Consider the following 17,540-nt stretch of genomic DNA (forward strand, 5'->3'; position numbering starts at 1 on the left):
AAGAGGCTGATTTGACACGGAAACACTTGTTCTTGTAATTGTTAGAGCGCCCTCTGAGTCAGATGTAAAAAACCCGTGTGTTATGCTGATTGGCCGAAATTCTCCAAAGTCTTTCATGTGTAGGTCTGTGATTGGTCAAAGGAGTTAAAGGGTCTTCCCCCTATTCAGCTCGTTCTAACTGTACCATATGGGTTTTGATAAGCAATAAAACGAAACGATGAGAATGGGTAAATAAGAAATAATAAGAAAACACCATTTCAATTTGAAATCAAAGAAATTTGTGGTGTTATTTTTTCTTTAGAAACCAAAGAGCGAAGATTGTGATTTATTATGTTACTGCGAAAAAAAATATGGCGACGTGCTGAATTTGGTACCGAGAACATAAAGATATTGTAAGAGGCATATACATGTATACGACTCGACTACGAGCTCTTGCCCGCAGGGGACACCGTGATTGCAATGAACAAAATAGTCAACATATTTAATAATCGTCTTCCTCCTTTATATTTCATGATATTCATCGACACTGGGTTTTATTAACAAAATAATGACGACCATGCTAATGAAGTCTCTGAAGTGTTGGGAGCCTGAGCCCCAAAACTAATTTGCAAAGATTTCACCACATAAATGTGCTTGAATTAAGACAAATATTGATAACAATTACATAATTTGGGTTTTCTGTTACGCGGAACCTAAATTTGTATTCTTTTATCAATATTCGACTTCATACACATTTGTTTTGAAGATCCTTGCAAAAAATGCCTTTAATGACGTCCTTTTCCCGGCCTTTTTCATATTAATTATGTATTATGAAACAATTTAAGTGAAATGTTTTGCCTTCAAATTTGTGGGGCTCCTATAACACTTTAGAGGGGCTTTAACACATTGTTATTATTTAATTTAATGTTATCATTATTTCATTATTATTTTAAATATTGTTATTATTATTATTATTATTATCATTATAATTGTCATCATTGATTACTTGATATGGTGAAATAAAAATGTCATATAATTGATCAAATGAGTAGACAATTGGAAAAAAAAAAAAGAAGGGGGAAAAAGAAGATACACAAGGAAAAAAACAGTGAGAATGTAAGCAGAGAAACAAAAACAAATGAAATAATTATAAAAAAAGGAAATGATCAAAGAAAGACAAGGAATTAAGTGATTGACAGAATGAACAAAGGCAAGCGGAATTCAAAGAAAGAAAAGGAAAGAATACCTAAAAAAAGGAAAGCAAAAGACAAAATTATATAAAGGAAAAGACCGCGTACATGGCAATTAATATAATAACATATAAATAGCAAGAGTAACATTTTTCAAAGTGCTTCAGAGATTGAAAGAAGAAGAGAAAGACACATGTTAATTTTTTTTGTACTGCTGATACCTCTTTATTATGTGGCCAGTTTACAAACTCCATTCATGATGATGTACATGATTTCAGTCTACAAACACATTTTGTTTTCTTGCAATGGCAAGCCTCTTCTCACTGACACGATGTAGCACACACCAACTCTCTTCAAATCAACATGCATTGGGCAGCGCACTGTATCCACAATACTGCCACATGATCTCTAAATGCATGAGAGGGACTGTGCACCACCTTAACAAAAAACGTCAATGGTAACATATACTAATGGGAACATTCCTGGCTCTGATTGCCGCAGATTTGATTTCAGTCAAATACTGAAAGGGGTTATGTAGCATAATATAACATTGAATTGTAGCATTCTGCATTGTTGTGTTCCTAGCTCGCTTTATATAAGATCATATTTTGCCCAGCATTCACTGAATCAGCAATGACCGTCCCAAATGCAATGAGCAATTAATATAACATAATGAAAAAATATACTTTCCTAAAAAAAGCAGTAAATTTTTGCAAAATCTACTTGAAGAGAGCTACCTGCAGAAATATAAAAGTATTATGTAAAAGAAAAAAAATATATATACTTATATTTTCATGAGCATTATCAAACAATAATGGGTATAATTGCCAAATTAGTGCTATGGTTATATAAACTACTTTTAGCCTGCATACTGCATCGGATTAAAATACAGACTACTAGAAGACAAGGAATGTAATTGCTGTTAGAATGATAGTATACTCAAATCATACACATATCAGGGTGAATGCAACCAGAAGCCTTTTTATACAATCAATATTCTGCAATTCAATCCCACTTTCTACCTCATAGAACTACAATCTCTCACTATTCTAACTGCTGTATGTTAATTTGACTCCGGAAGTAAATCAAACATTCTGATGACCTCTGAAACTTTGTGAATTTTTACATGGTGTTTTTTTTTCTTCTTTCTGTTTAATGTATGCCTATGTAGGAAAACAAAATGCATAATGTGTTCAAACACTTGTACAAAAGAAAACAACATAGGAACAAGACAAACATAGGACCACTCAACCAACCAGCAACCTTAATACACTATAAAGTATAATTACAAATTTCTGGCATCTTGAATTTTAAGGAATATTCATGTTCAATTTCATTTATCAAAAGCATGAATGGATTCCCAAATTACTGCATATATCATGATTCATCTAGCTGAGAAAGCCATTTAATCCTTTTAGGATGCAATCCAATAACATTCTATGTTTTTTTATAATTAAGCTGCATTTAGAGTTGTGTAAAAAGGGAAACAAGTACACAGACAACAAAACCAGGTCTACAAGTATAACTCATGAAACAAATAGATGATACCTCGCACAGAGAATTGCTAAAGAATTGCCGAGACAAAACTCACATATTACCAATTTCTTCACACTGTAAATAGACGGCGGATGGAACGTTCAAAACATTTTAAAAATCACACATCTGTCTTGATTTCATTTAAAAATGAAAGATAGAAATTAAGGCAATTGATGGCTACACAGTTTAATACATTTAGTTTTACACTTGGTGTAGACTAGAGGCTGGTTTGCATAATGACTCAGATCATATCATCAACATAAAACACTGCGACAAAAACATGACTGGACGAAGATTCAATTGATTGAAATATGACACTATTAGCCTTGTGATTTCTAGATTCAGTGTAACTGCTCCTAGAATTTGGAAGAATTCACCATGATCGATTTGAGCGATAGAAATTCTGTCCACATTAAAAATTTAAAAAAAGACCCATCTTTTTCTACAGAGCTAGTCTTTGTCGGTTTCCTATGTTGTTTACATTGTAAGTGCTATGGTACTTCTCTATGTATAATGCAGTATGAATGACCACTATTATGAAACATTTAAACCTCATTTTTACAAAGGCTAATAAACATATGAACGGAAATAGAACTCGGTCTTAGAAATGGAAGCTCAAGGCTAGCTCTTGAAGTACAGCATGTAAGCTGGATATATATGCAGACTATTCACAAAATATATGCCAAGAAACTTCTCACAATTCTCTTTATCAGGTGATCTTATACCAACATGGATTCCTTGTTTGTAAATGTAATGTTAATAAGACAAAAATGTACATTTCATATTCAGCGCTAACATAAAATAGAAAAATTAATTGAAGATCTGTAAATCAATCAAGATTACACTCTGAGTGAATATAAAATAAATTATTTTGACTCTCTAGACTAAAAGTAGGTTTGACCTTTGATATTTGACACTTAATTTAGTTGCAACATGATTGAAGATAGTTTATAACATGGAAGACACATCAACACTTTGAATCATAGTTTACCTTTGATATATATTGTACAAATCAAGAGTTCAGCATCCATGACACTAACAATGCGATAAATGGAGAGCTTTTCAATATACAAACAGGCTACTTCCAACACAGACAGATTTACGATGCTTTCATGAGAGAGACTTAAAACAAGACTTTGTGACAATATGCAGATAAAATGAGATCAGTGATCCTGTGAACAGGATGCTATAACAAATATAGATGTCATGTTATGTTCTTTGAAGGATGACATCATCATGGAACCTCAACTACCTCTATCAAGCGCCTTATGAAGTGGAAGTATGAAAGAACAGTCCTGATCAAAGAGAATCCCTGAAAAAAAGGTCTTGCTATATTCATTTCTGATATTCATGCGACCATCACACTGGCGACTAATTTTTTAAAACATTTTACAACTGATCATGCAGATCACAATCAAACATCAGCCCCATCATTCTTTTTATATGAAAAAAACAAAAGTAAAAAGTTCTACAGTCGGCTAACATTTGATTAAAGACATGGATATATCAAATTTGTTCATATTTTTCTTCAGTACTCACTAAATCTGCCAATTGCATAAACTCAATACATCTACTAGTACATGATGCATACAAAAGTAATAGAAAAAATAAGTTTGAAAAATCCATACAGAAGGAACCTTCTCATCAATTTTTGGAATATTAAAAGGCGTGAAGGTACATGAAGATGGAATGCACCTACTGCAAGACCCATTACCTTTTGTAATTAAAATACCTCAAAAACAAATTCTTTACACCAAATATGGTTTTTGCAATACAATTTTCTTGATTAAATAGAAAATGGCAATCTAGTATCGGAAGGTTCTGTTTATATCTGTATTACCTTACTATTTATCCTGTCATTTGGAGCATAACTGAAGAGCACATGAAGAAACAGAAAGTTAAGTCATGTGTTTAGTTTCAATGAGTACTTAAAATTCAATCTCCTTTTAAAGACGCATGAAAGAAGATGGGTTAACAAATAAATTGACTTATTTTACTTCAAAGAATCTCTGCGGTAAATTCACATTAGGCTCCTCCTTAAAGAAACTACTATTACCCTACTTTTGTTTTGTACATAACATTCATTTGTTGATATTGTTTTTATCACTTCCAGTCCTTCTTGATATCGAAGGCCCAATCCCATTCCAGAATGGAAGTCTTGTCATCATCGGTGAACTTGCTCTTGACCGTGTAGTGACCTCTTGAAATCATCCCAGAAGGTGCTTCTTCGTTTGGCGTCTGGTACAAATGCGGCTCTGTCTTGGGTCCATAGCTCCCAACCATAAGACTTGACTTATCAACTAGAGTGAAGAAACAAAAGCAGATTTTGTTTTTATTTATCACAGTCAATTGCTAATAAACTTCTTCATAAATTTTCCCCCAAACCGATGCAAGACCTCTACAAAATATTGGTGATTAACTATTTAAAATGCCTTCAGATTACTTAAATAGAATATTTCTCCAGGAATATCGTTTGCCTCAGTGTATTCTATTATGTGCAACAACAACAAAATACTACTACTACTAATAATGATAAAACCAGAGTGATTTTAAAATGACTCATGAGAATCATAGCAAAAATCCAGTGAAAGTGGTCTTTCATCTTTCAAATAAGAAACCTCTTTTGCTTTGTTATGGCACAAAATTATAGTACAATTTCTTTGAGGATATGACATAATCCCAGTATTCACTGAGAAACTGAAATAATTTAAGAAAATATTAGAAACGTCACACCAAAATGCAATATTTTTGCTTATTATTATTTGTATGTCCTCCGACCAGGATTATCTATCGAGATTTATTGACTTAATGGGATCATAATTTTTTCCTTCTTATATGGGTTGATCCATAAATATCCTAACATTTTGCTCCAAATTTTAATTTGTTATCCCCCCAAAGTCATCAAGAGGGTAATCATGTTGGATATTTGGCTTTCTATACAAATTTTGAAAAATGTATGGATCTCATCCTAAATAGTGCTGTGATCCCTTATTAATTTATCCAATCCCTATCATTTTAATCCCAAACAAACATTTTTTTTCTTCAGTTTATCTCTTTTCTAAATTGCAAAAGAATCGTATTTATTTCGCCCTCTGCTATCAAACAAGATCAAGATAGAATAATAAAAATAAAACCCCATGTAGGTGCACTTTTTTCATCCAAATAAACATAGAAGCCATAGTTCTTTTCATGTCACCATTTCTTGTATATATCGTTAACAATCTGTTGCATATTTAAAAATGACAATGTAAATATGCTATTACTCTGAAAAATTATTGTGTCAGCCTAAGCTGCTGGTTATCTTTATACACCAAATGAAAAGATGAAAACTAAATAAAAACACTTGGGTCCTACGGGGTGTTTCACAAAGATCCTAAGTCAAACTTAAATCTGAGTTGAACTTACACATTATGGAGAGCCATTTGTAGCCTTAAAATAAAATATATTAAAAAGGGAAAAGTCAAGTATAAATTCCACATCAAGAACATGAAATCTCCTTGATAATAGAAAATATGAATGGTTTACATCTTTTATGCCTTTTAAAATAACTTTTACAAAAAATATTGTCATAGATTATGGCTTTCCATAATTGTTTAGTCCAACTTAGAAATAAGTTCAACTTAAAGGTACTATGCCCCATTTGCAGGCCAAAAAAATGAAAAAGTTAAATTCCAACTGCATTTGAAAGATAATACTAATTTAGAACTTTCCTAAAAAAGATGGGGCTTGAAAATGTCTTCAAGTGGGAAAATAATGACTATTAGTTGTCAAATCGACTTTAGGGCTATAGAGCCCAAAAGTAACAGTCTTGATTTTCAGACAATTGTACCGAATAGTCAAACGTTTTATGCTGCGCAAAGATTCTATCAGTTTAATCTTGTCCATCACAAGAAGTGGGTTATTGATGTAGACAAATGCTCATGTACCCGGCCTTACAACCTTTTCATGTATGTTATTACCAAAGAAGAAAAAAAGCCAGTCAGTCACTCAATAGTGTCTGACAGTGAAGTCTAGCAAGTAAACGGGTTTCCTTGCATAATTTGAATATGAGGACACTGCTAACGTTTAAATTTCACAGATAGGACATACATGACATATTCATAATTCCTGCAAAGTTCTACAGAATTTGAGGTTGGCTGCAAAAGGGACATAGTACCTTTAATGTCTTGGTGAAGAAAAAAGGAAATGTAGAGTTTTTTTCCTTCAATCACTCACCTTTGATTCCTTTCCTGGACGTAGTCTGGAAGTACCTCAGACCAGCCACAATCTCACGCTGAACCTAAGAACAAAACAACCATCATATCAAGTTATTTATAGCAAGCCCAGTTTGAATTGTATCTTAAACTTGACTCCTATCATTCCCGGATCACCAGCCGGTCACGTTCCCGAAGGAGCCCATCCACAACAAGCTCTGCTTTTCCATAGGCTCCGCCACTACAGTGTGAGTCAAAAAAAAGTTTACACCTAGAAAATTTCTAATTATATAAAATTAATCATACCACACATATCAAATATCGAATATCAAATATCAACAAACATTTGTGCGCGTGTGTGTGACTTTGCTTCCGCTAATCCCAATATAATACATGCTGTAGGCATCACTTTGGCGCAAGTCGATTTTTGCACTCTCCCAAACAATGCCTCATGTTCATCCAAGCATGAACTCAAACCACACAAAAATGATACCAATTGATTTGGGATAAAACACTCTTTCATAAGATGTATAATAATTTACTGTTCATACATAATTTTTAAAATAATTAGCAATTTTCTAGGTGTAAACTTTTTTTTGACTCACACAGTATATCTCTTAAATATATCTTTTAAGTTCAACTGAAGGATAATTTTCTGGATAGTGTGTACCGCTATTGTATGTACATGTATATTATAATCATTTTCAATATGTTGCTAAACTCTTTGTTACTCTATCATATTCATAGATAGGCTTACAATATCCCGACTTCAACAGAAACTTGAGAAATATATGGTCATTCTTCCTTTTCAAATAATATCTTTTTATGCAAAGGACACAAACTACTGGAACAAAATACCCAAATATTTTAACAGTGTGCGGTACATCATTAAACAGTTATAAGCATAATCTAAAACTTCACTGATAGGTTTCTTTAACTATTTGATGATCCAACCACTTTGTAATTTCCTTTAGGGCATTTTCCATTTGACTATTTTATCCATATTTGTAAGAAAAATTTTATTGTATTCTTTGATTTTGCATGTTTTTATGGAAGTGGTGAATAAATTAAAATCACTTCAATTCAATAAATTAATATTGTGTGGCACGGTACTTACCCTGAATTCAATGACGATTCTATATTCAATCCCCTCCTTGATTGTAATGGGATGCTCCTTCAATTTCGCCAAGTCTCCTAAGATAACGAAGAAAAAAGCAATCTTTATCAAAGCAATGACCAATTAGACATTTCAAGGATTCTATCTGCACTTGGCAGATAAAGCTCATTTGTTCGGAACTCTTAAACCCATCGTGATGACTGCTGGATATGTGTTCAGGAAAGTTAAATAATCATTAATCATCTATGCACTGGCTGTACATTCTATGATACACAGGTTGAAGTATTCCTTTGAAGAGAGTAAACAAGAGGTTGACATAATGCACCTCAATCCCTATGGCAATTATTACAATTTTAAAGAGAAGTTGGAGAAAGATCAGTGATGTCAAATATGTAACTTTAAAATACAGCTAATAATTTGATTTTTGTTAAAACTTATTTTCTTTATGCCCATGTGATTTCATTTGCATTGCTCCATGTTCTTGTTTTATGCTACTTCATGCTTAATTCTTGATTTGCAAAGTTGTTAAATTCATCCTGACCATCTAGTGCCACCAACACCATCACCATCATTAGTACTTTTCTATAGTCTTTGTTGTTTTTGTTGTTATAATTATTATAATCATTATTATCATTATCATCATTAATATAATTATCATTGTTATTAATATTATTATCATTATTGTCATTATATTACCATTATTATCTTTATCATTATTATTATCATTATATTACCATTATTATCTTTATCATTATTATTATTATCATTATTATTAATAATAATAATAATAATTATGGGTTCTTGTATAGCGCTCATGTCAGTCAGATTTGACCCTCCTGGCGCTCCCGATTATTACCCTGGCTTAAGCACGGCTGCCATACGGCGCTCTAGCATTTCAAGGAATAAATTCATACCAGGTACCCATTTACTACTACTGCAACTATTATTTGTTTATTATCATCACCATTATTATTATTTTGACACTAAACAGTCACTGGTAAATGACTTTGCGGAGGTAATGCAGCTGCAAACGCAGAAGAGGTCTACTCAAACACCAATGAAAAGGAGTAATCTGAACTGAATAATGACTTGAAAGACTACATTTAACTTTGCATAATTCAAAGTCACACAAGTCAAATGTTCCCAAAGTCGAATACATTTTTTTAGGTTTTTAATGTGACTTGAAGTCAAACTATCATTTTGTGGTGCCAACAGATTCGACCAAACTAACCACAAAATGTACTAACCTGTTAAATCTAGGACTATGTCTTCTCTGCCTTCCACATGGAAAATCATCTTTCTTACTAATACGTTTGCACCTCCTTCATCTGTAACCATAGAGAAAGATTAACATTTATTAATCACAACATAATAATATATGGGCATGTACATCAACAGACATTGGCCAGCAAGTCTTCAAGCTAATTTCAGTGATAAAAACTGTAATGACTGGGATATAAATGGGGTTACAAATTATCCTCATAATAGATGATGCCACAGAACTTTGTTTTTTAACAAGTGTGCGACAATAGAAGTTTAATTATAAAAATATATTTTGAAATAACGTTACACTCAATTCAAAATCTCCAGAAGCCGAATTAATTATCTCTTTATAGTATTTTCATGAGGAAAATTTTGAGAAATGGAATAGTTTCAGACAGCGATTTTGCATGGGCACCTCACTGCTTGAATATTGTTCTACTTTAATTTCATCTATGTTTTGTATTGAAATGAAATTCTTACGGCAGTAAAAAAAAAATTCTTTTTGAAATGGGTAAAAACTGACAACTTTGAAAAATGTATCCCATCCTCCACTGCATAATAAAAACAACATTAATAGATATTTCTTAATAAAGAAGAGCAAGTTTCAATTCATTTCATGCCGGTATTAACAGTTTACAGACCTGTTAAATTAAATGTGAATTCCGATGTGTAAGTGGCAGTTAATTGGAATATGAAAAGAGGAAGATTCATGAGAAGGGTGGGTGAATGAGTCATTCTAGCCTTCCACTGCACGCATACTAGTACCTCTTGTATAGAATTTAAATATATGAATTGAACCTATAAATTCTAATATTCCAAGAAGGAACAACCTAAAGTTGTCATACTTGTGTGTATGATATTCTGTTAGTAATAGGTAAAATAGCCATAGGGGTTTTTCAGAGTTTTGCAGTTTTATAGTTTTATCTCTGTTTTTATAACCCCATGCTAAGTTAGAGTCAGGGCAGGATGTAAGATTTATATCATTAATTTTGAAGAAGTTTAAAACGTTTCATGAACATTAAAACATTGTTCCTACACAAATCTTGTGGTACATTTTTACAAATGCCTGTAAGTGTTGCGAAAATACAGTGAAATAAAAGCCAGCTCTTCCTCAAATACATTTTGCTCTTTATTCAGAGTGACAGTTTTAGATTTGATGGTTGCTATGGGTGTAATGTTATCAAACTTCATTTCTAATTTATATTCATTTATTTATTTTCATCATTATTTTTGCTTTCACCTTAGAGCAACTTGCTACCAAAGTTGGATTTCAAATACATGAATATGTATGTGTGTTGGGGGGGGGGGGGGGGGCTGAGTTACAGTGTCCCAGTCACTATGAGTAATGGGCTCCATGTAACTGTACATGTACATGTATAACAATTACCTAATACTTCCGCGGCACCAGCAAGTAGCTGTTGCTTGTACTTGACTAAACTTTCATCATCCTTGTCTAGTTCGTTGATCTCGGAGATGGTTTTCTTTGCAGGCGGCTGATAGCCTGGTGTGGCGTCTGGTTCATCGATATCCTCCACAGCCTGGATCTGTTCCTGATCTGCCTCTTCAGCCATTTTGTTATTTGATCTTCTTGGACTGTTAAGATCAACAGAGGGTGACAAAAATATATTAATAATAATAATTGAGAAATAATATTCCACTTTTATATAGCGCGATATACAATGTCTCTAAGCGTTTTATAGATATACTATTACCCCAGTCATTGGATTTAATACTTGCCCGCACACACTGTGTGCACAATCTCTACTCCCTGGGGAGCATTCCAGCCAGACGCTCAAAAACTGTTTGACCAACAATGATGGTCGCATCCTACCGGGTACCCATTTAACACCTGGGTGGAGAGTAGCAAGTGCAGGTTAATATTTTGCCAAAGGATATTAGTGCCGCGTCGGGATTCAAACCCTCGACCTTTGCATCTCCAGCCATGCGCCTTAAATTTCACTTGTTAGCTAACACATACATAATGGACCAACAGAGGCATATCACGGGATTATGGCGCCTATGGCAAGCAATGAAAGTCATCTACAAATACTTAAAAAATTAGGGGAAGAAAAAAAAAACCTACATTGTAGGATTTTTCACATTACAATGCCTTTTACCCAGTAAAATTCACAGGGGAGCATGAGTGGTAGAGTTTCAATTTTTTAATGGGGGCATTTGAATTAAATTTTTGTCTACTTTATTTCATGATTTTTGTTGGATGGAGTTTGTTTACACCCAATTTCCAAGTTGCTTCCGGACACTTTCTTTCACAATTACCAATTCTCATGGCCAGGGGGTGTTTCACAAAGATCCTAAGTAGAACTTATCTCTAAGTTGGACTATACAATTATGGAAAGCCGTTAGCATCTTTGAAAATATATTGTAAAAGTTATTTTAAAGGCATAACACGTTCGTTCAAATCATTCATATTTTCTATTTTAAAGGAGATTTCATGTTCTTGATGTGGAATTATGAAAGGTCTAAACTTTTTGAATTTTTGCTTTTGAATTTATTTTATTTCAAAGCTACAAATGGCTCTCCATAATGTTTAAGTTCGACTCTGGGATCTTTGTGAAACACCCCCAAGTACTCTACTCTATCTTTAATGTTTAAACACGATTCAGGAGTGCCTAAAAGACACAGAACATGAATAAAGCATCAGTAATGAGATGCAATAATGTGATGACTCACGCATGATTCATGCTTGGAAGAGGAGTGATATCAGAGACATTCTAGAAGCCTTTAGAAGGCACTCCTGCTCTGGTAAATGTCATGCTTCTTCATCACAAAACCATCTGTACATTTGAACACGTCTCTACAAGGTTCTGTGCATGTTTCAAAATTGCCAAAAACCCTGTAGAATCACTGTTTCTTTTGTGTGACAAGTTATTCCATTAACCTGTTATTCACGAATGAACTACAATACTAGGAATCCAGTCCAGTTTTCTTGGAAGTTTATTAGACTTACAGTACATGTATATGCAATACATGGACTATAGAATGGTTAGTTATCTACAAAATACTAAACAAGTGGCTAAATTGATCTATTCATTTTGATTTCATAGCTTTAAAAGGACTTAGTGCCCTTCTTATTCTAACAGCATTGCGCTTTCCATTGAGCAATTTGGGGTCTGAACATGAGCGACTCCAAACCGCCCCCAAACCAGACAAATTCTCAGCCATTAATATTTGGTGTACTGGTAATGTGTCGTTCAGTCAGTTATTTGGTCTGAAGTCGGTCCTATAGCCGTGACTGAGGTATCACAGTGCATAGAGTAATACAAGTATGCATTGTTACATGAGCTCATTGAGCTGTATACCATTAATCTACTTATGCAGAGTTAAATCCAATCACACAGACTGTGTACTGTACCAATACAGGCTTGAAAAATGCTTACTTCCTTGAAGGCCTCAGGATACTTCCTGAAAGCATTATCTGCACTGGTACATACACGTACACATACAATACAAATGTTTAGCAATTACACTTGACTTGAGCAGGTAGGAATCCTGTTTGGACTCATTCACATATGATCAACTTACACTGTCTAATAACCCGTTCACATCAGTGCACTAGAATCCCTTGGGGCGATGCTCAAATTGAATGCACAAATGCCCCTTTCAAATTATTTCATTTACCTCTTACAAATAATTGAATTTTGATAGCCAGAATGCAAATTGCATACATGTACATGTATATTCCTTCTTGTTAGGTAGGACAAGCTATGTTTGTCTTTCTCTTCCACCTGTTAGTACGTATCGCTACAAGCTGTGTATAAACAGCATGATGCATCCACATGCCAAGCCTTTCATGGTAGGATGGATAACAATTTATACCTTACCGGTACTTTTTTTTTTGTCCTACACCCTGTACATGTAACAGAATGAAAACAACAAAAATGACCTTTGAGTCAAAAAGACACATTTTTTAACTCAGGTAAACCAACAATATAAATAAACAACACTTATACATCTTTGATACTATAAAAAGAGGTTGATAAGGGTCATCAGTCTATTTTAAGGCACAAAATGTACTCTGGAAGCTATAAAAGAAAAACTGAGCATGACATGATACATAACATAACGTGATCCTCGATCGTCCCAGTTCTCGAAACTGCAAATAGACTTGTGTATGTAAGACCTACTGCCTCTACTTAGCCATACTCATCTAGTCTATATCTATAACTGGCTACAAAGTGGGTTTGGGAACCACTTTTCGACTGCACACAAACATTCATGTGTAGAGTCCAAGGCATAGGGGGGGGGGGGGGGGGGGGGGGGGGGAAACCAATGCAATAAATGCCTATATATATTAAACCCACCTCTGACACATACTAAAGATTTCACAGTTGCCAAAAAAAGGCCCCTGAATATGCGCTAGTGCTTCTGACAAGGTTATCACCACAGAGTATCTGGGCTAGACGGACTGGAATCTTTTGGTAAAAATGTCTAATCGCAAACCTGAATTACCTACGATGAAGCCTAGTAAGTCAAAAGAATTGTAGAGGCCCATTCGACAGGTCCGTTCCTGACTTCCTGATCACATACAGCTCATCAAATCAATCCTAGCACATGCAGGGTCAAAATTTAGTTCAAACAATAAGGTTATATTTCTGAAATACAAGTACGGAAATTTGTTCGAACTCTACATGTTGGATCACCATGACGTTTTAATCCTGCTGACCAGAATCAAGTAAAATTATGGTGCTGCCAGCGTCATCTAAAGCAAATGGAACGCAGCGTGTCGCTGATGCTGAATGTGGACCACGCTGGTTTTGACTCTTTTGAGCTGGCGCTACAGTCAGGGGTGATAGTGAGCACTATAAAAAAAATAGTTTTTTTTTTTTCCCTCAACCATCCATCCTTTAAAAAAAAAAGGATTCGGGGAAGAAAAAAAATGGTATAAAAAAAAATTCCCCATCGAACCCCACTATATGAACATGATTTTCGGGATGTCGCGTTTATCGTCTCTTCACGATTCAAAATAAAGGCCTTCTCTCTGCGCAGCTGCTTTGCGCCGTTTGACCCGGGAAACAGACAGTTTCTCGGAGGTCAACTACGCACAAATGCTTGTACAACAACATGACACAACACATGGCGCGCGCTAGCCTCCGAACCGGAAATTAACCTGGGAAGATTCGATATGTGGGGTTCAAAACAGCTTTGCGTTTATCATGTCTCAGAAACGTCATTCAAACGGCTGTATGTCACATTCAAAACGCACTTTTTTCGGCGTTACAATATGCCCATATCATAGACGTTTGAATTAAAAGTCTTTGCGTTTATCACCTTAAAAATTTGCCTGAAAGACGTTTGAAAACGCCGATTCTAGGCAAAAAATTGGTCAATAAACGCACCCTTTGTCTTCGTGTACAAATTGGCTCGTGCAGCAGTAGGGGCGTTGGTCGGAAAATAAGGATTGTCCGCATAAACGAGGATCGTCTTCATAAACGTGGACAGAAGCATCCGCAAAAATAAGGATCGTCCGTATTTTCGCGGATGATTATTATTGCCGATCTGCGCATTGGCGAAAAACGGATTACACTGTGATTTTCTTGATGCATTTCACGTTGACTTTGTATAGAGCCTCAGGAAGACGGACAACCCATAAAAGTAGACGATGAACTGGGGGTATTTTATTATGTGGAATTTGTTTTTTTGCATTATCGCCTATCTGGAACCCGAAAACCTACAGATCGCCAAAAAAAAAAACCTTCCGCGACAATCCTTATTTTTTAATACGCGATTTGTCCGCAACGTTACAAGGATATCCTTGTTTATGCGGACGATCCTCAGTCTTGGACCAGCGCCCTGTGCTACTGTGCAGGCGACCCCAGTTTAAAACCGAGTCACGATCATGGAGACGCGTCTACGACTACGCATCTTGGATCGTAACTACTAACTGTCTGATTGATACACGTCTGTAAAAACCAAAGTACTCACACCAACACACGCAGATCTTCTTCAAATCCCATTCATTCAATTTCATCCATGCCCAACCATGATCATGGTCATGGGCCATAGCAAGCCTAATCGAGTCGATGCTCAACCATGTCGACCTCGCTCGGGCGCGAGCTCGACTTAAGTTTAGATTTTGTTAGTCTAAACTAAAAAGAAATGATGTTTCTTCATATTTCGACGTGATCATGATACACAAACTAGAACTTACATTATCAAAACGAAAGTGAGTAAAACAGGAAAAATATATTTACTTACACCGCTAAATTTCAGGAAATTACGAAGATGGAACAACCTCGCCTCGCCCTGGATTTCAATGCAGCTGCCTATGGACAAATGTACCACCAGCCAGGGATCCCTTTTCTAATAATACCACTTCCGTGTTGTATAACACAGAGTGAGTGAGGGCAGTCGAAACGGACTACAGTTAGAATATTTCCTGCTGTAATTACTTGTATTTCCTTTGGTCTTAAGTTGTACAAGTGTAAGATTCACTCTTTTTGATTTTTTTGGTGAATAATGTAGATTTATTTATTTTATAAATTAAAAAAATTGTGCTTGGCTCCTTTTATAAATTTATTTTAATGTAAAATTAAAAATATAAAATTCAATACAGCCTGAGAAAAAGAAACGAGAGGGAAGTATCTGGAAAAATCAATCAAGGGTATCGGTAGGTCGTAGGCCTATTTCATTTCTTATTAATATGTTGTTTTGATGTTGTTGATGTTGATTTTTCGTCTTTTTGTTTTTTTGTTCGGAGGAGGGGGGGGGGGAGGGGGTTATGGTACCAATGGATTTAATTTAAATGTACACTTGCAGCGGCCGGACCCCCACCCCGCTTCTTTTTTTTTCTTCTTTTTTCTTTTTTTTTTTGGGGGGGGGGGGGGATACCTGTTCATAGTCGTCTATATGCTCAATCATATTCCTACTTCCCAAAAAATAGAGGCATGTCAAATATCTTTATTTTTTTATTCAACATCTTTCGCTTCAAGGCCATATAAGTGTATTTTTTACAAACTCTTTTTTGAGTACCAAAAACGTTTCCCTTCGTTATTATGAAAAGAGCCCCTTTTCATTTCAGATAAGTCCTCTTTGATTTATAGGGCCCTATTCCACTTCTGCGGTGCCCTTTTTCACTTTTGATAAATGACATTCCACCTAATTCTAAGTGCTATATAGCTATATCACCACTGATAAATGCCTCCATTCAAAACTCATGCGCAACTTTTTAAACTTCTGATAGGTACCATTCCCTTTTGAATTAGTGTATTTTCCGTTCTGATAATCGCCCCTTTTTGGCACCTCTGTTAGGTGTCATTTTTTTAATCAAATCTAATATTTAAAGTGTTCCTATCTTTTGATCCCCTTTTGACTATGTGTCCATTTTTACCAATAAGTTCCCATTATCGCTTACACAATGTGCAATGTTACAGCCCTCTTAATAATTAACTGAGCCCTATTAAAATGGGTACCTGGTAGTGGTAGGAATTTATTCCTTGAAATGCTAAAGCGCCTTATAGCAGCCGTGCTAAAGCCAGGGTATAATAATCGGGAGCGCTATGAGCGCTATACAAGAACCCACTATTATTATCATTATTATTATTTTTTTTTTTTTAATTATTATTATTATTATTATTATTATTATCATTATTATTATTATTATTATTATTATTATCTATTCTAGGAGGCAGATCAGCTTTATAGTGATATCATCACAATTAAATATAAGGCAAGGGAGGTGGAGGCACACTGTCCTTGACGGGGGCACAATTACCCCAGTTGTACAAGAACAAACAGTCTCTTTTCACAAGCACAATATTGCTCATACTTACGCTAAAAATGCCCCTCCTTCGTTGACAAAATTAATAAAGAAGTACAATTGCAATTTTCAAACCAAACGTTTTCCCCATTTAAACTATATACCAATGACACCAGTATCCTCTTCTTGGCAGGACCCGGCCAGGTTATGATGTTGATCGCTAAATTGCCAATTTTCACATGCCATAACCTAGTTTCCTCACGTCATCATGCTCTAGTTGTGTCCCAGTAGTTAGTCGGGCAGTATCATTTAAGCCTGTATGACTCATTGTTACAGCAATGCAGAATGATTATCGTGTTTTTGATCAATGATAACATTATAATCAAATCATCATAAATATCCTACCACTATCCTAACCACCACCACCGTTTTGTATCATCACCATCAGTATCATCACAATCATAATCACCATCATCATTACTTTATCCCCACCACCATCATTATCTTTTCCTTCACCACAACCACCACCATCATCATTATCATAA

At 34.9% G+C, this 17,540-nt stretch overlaps 1 protein-coding gene across 2 annotated transcripts; it reads right to left on the reverse strand.

Moving 5' to 3' along the window:
- Positions 1-2,279: 2,279 nt before the first annotated feature.
- Positions 2,280-15,615, reverse strand: LOC576198 (Rho GDP dissociation inhibitor (GDI)). 2 transcript variants are annotated; one of them, XM_011679618.2, is made up of 6 exons: positions 15,495-15,615; positions 10,666-10,871; positions 9,263-9,343; positions 8,016-8,092; positions 6,921-6,984; positions 2,280-5,005 (listed from the first exon to the last, which is right to left on the reverse strand). In XM_011679618.2, the coding sequence occupies exons 2-6, from the start codon at positions 10,847-10,849 to the stop codon at positions 4,809-4,811; spliced, it is 603 nt and encodes a 200-aa protein (XP_011677920.1). In that variant the 5' UTR covers positions 10,850-10,871; positions 15,495-15,615; the 3' UTR covers positions 2,280-4,808.
- Between the last annotated feature and the right edge of the window lie 1,925 nt (positions 15,616-17,540).

The sequence above is a fragment of the Strongylocentrotus purpuratus genome, unplaced genomic scaffold (assembly GCF_000002235.5).
Source record: "Strongylocentrotus purpuratus isolate Spur 01 unplaced genomic scaffold, Spur_5.0 spur5_scaffold_14, whole genome shotgun sequence".
NCBI classification, from domain to species: Eukaryota; Metazoa; Echinodermata; class Echinoidea; order Camarodonta; family Strongylocentrotidae; genus Strongylocentrotus; species Strongylocentrotus purpuratus.

What these genes read in the sequence shown, in the direction of transcription:
- LOC576198 (XM_011679618.2), bottom strand. Translation starts at nt 10,849, where the DNA reads ATGGCTGAAGAGGCAGATCAGGAACAGATCCAGGCTGTGGAGGATATC. An exon ending in TGGTGCCGCGGAAGTATTAG is followed by an intron (nt 9,344 to 10,665) that starts GTAATTGTTATA and finishes CTATGGTTACAG; the next exon opens with ATGAAGGAGGTGCAAACGTA. An exon ending in GAATCGTCATTGAATTCAGG is followed by an intron (nt 6,985 to 8,015) that starts GTAAGTACCGTG and finishes TTTTGTTCTTAG; the next exon opens with GTTCAGCGTGAGATTGTGGC.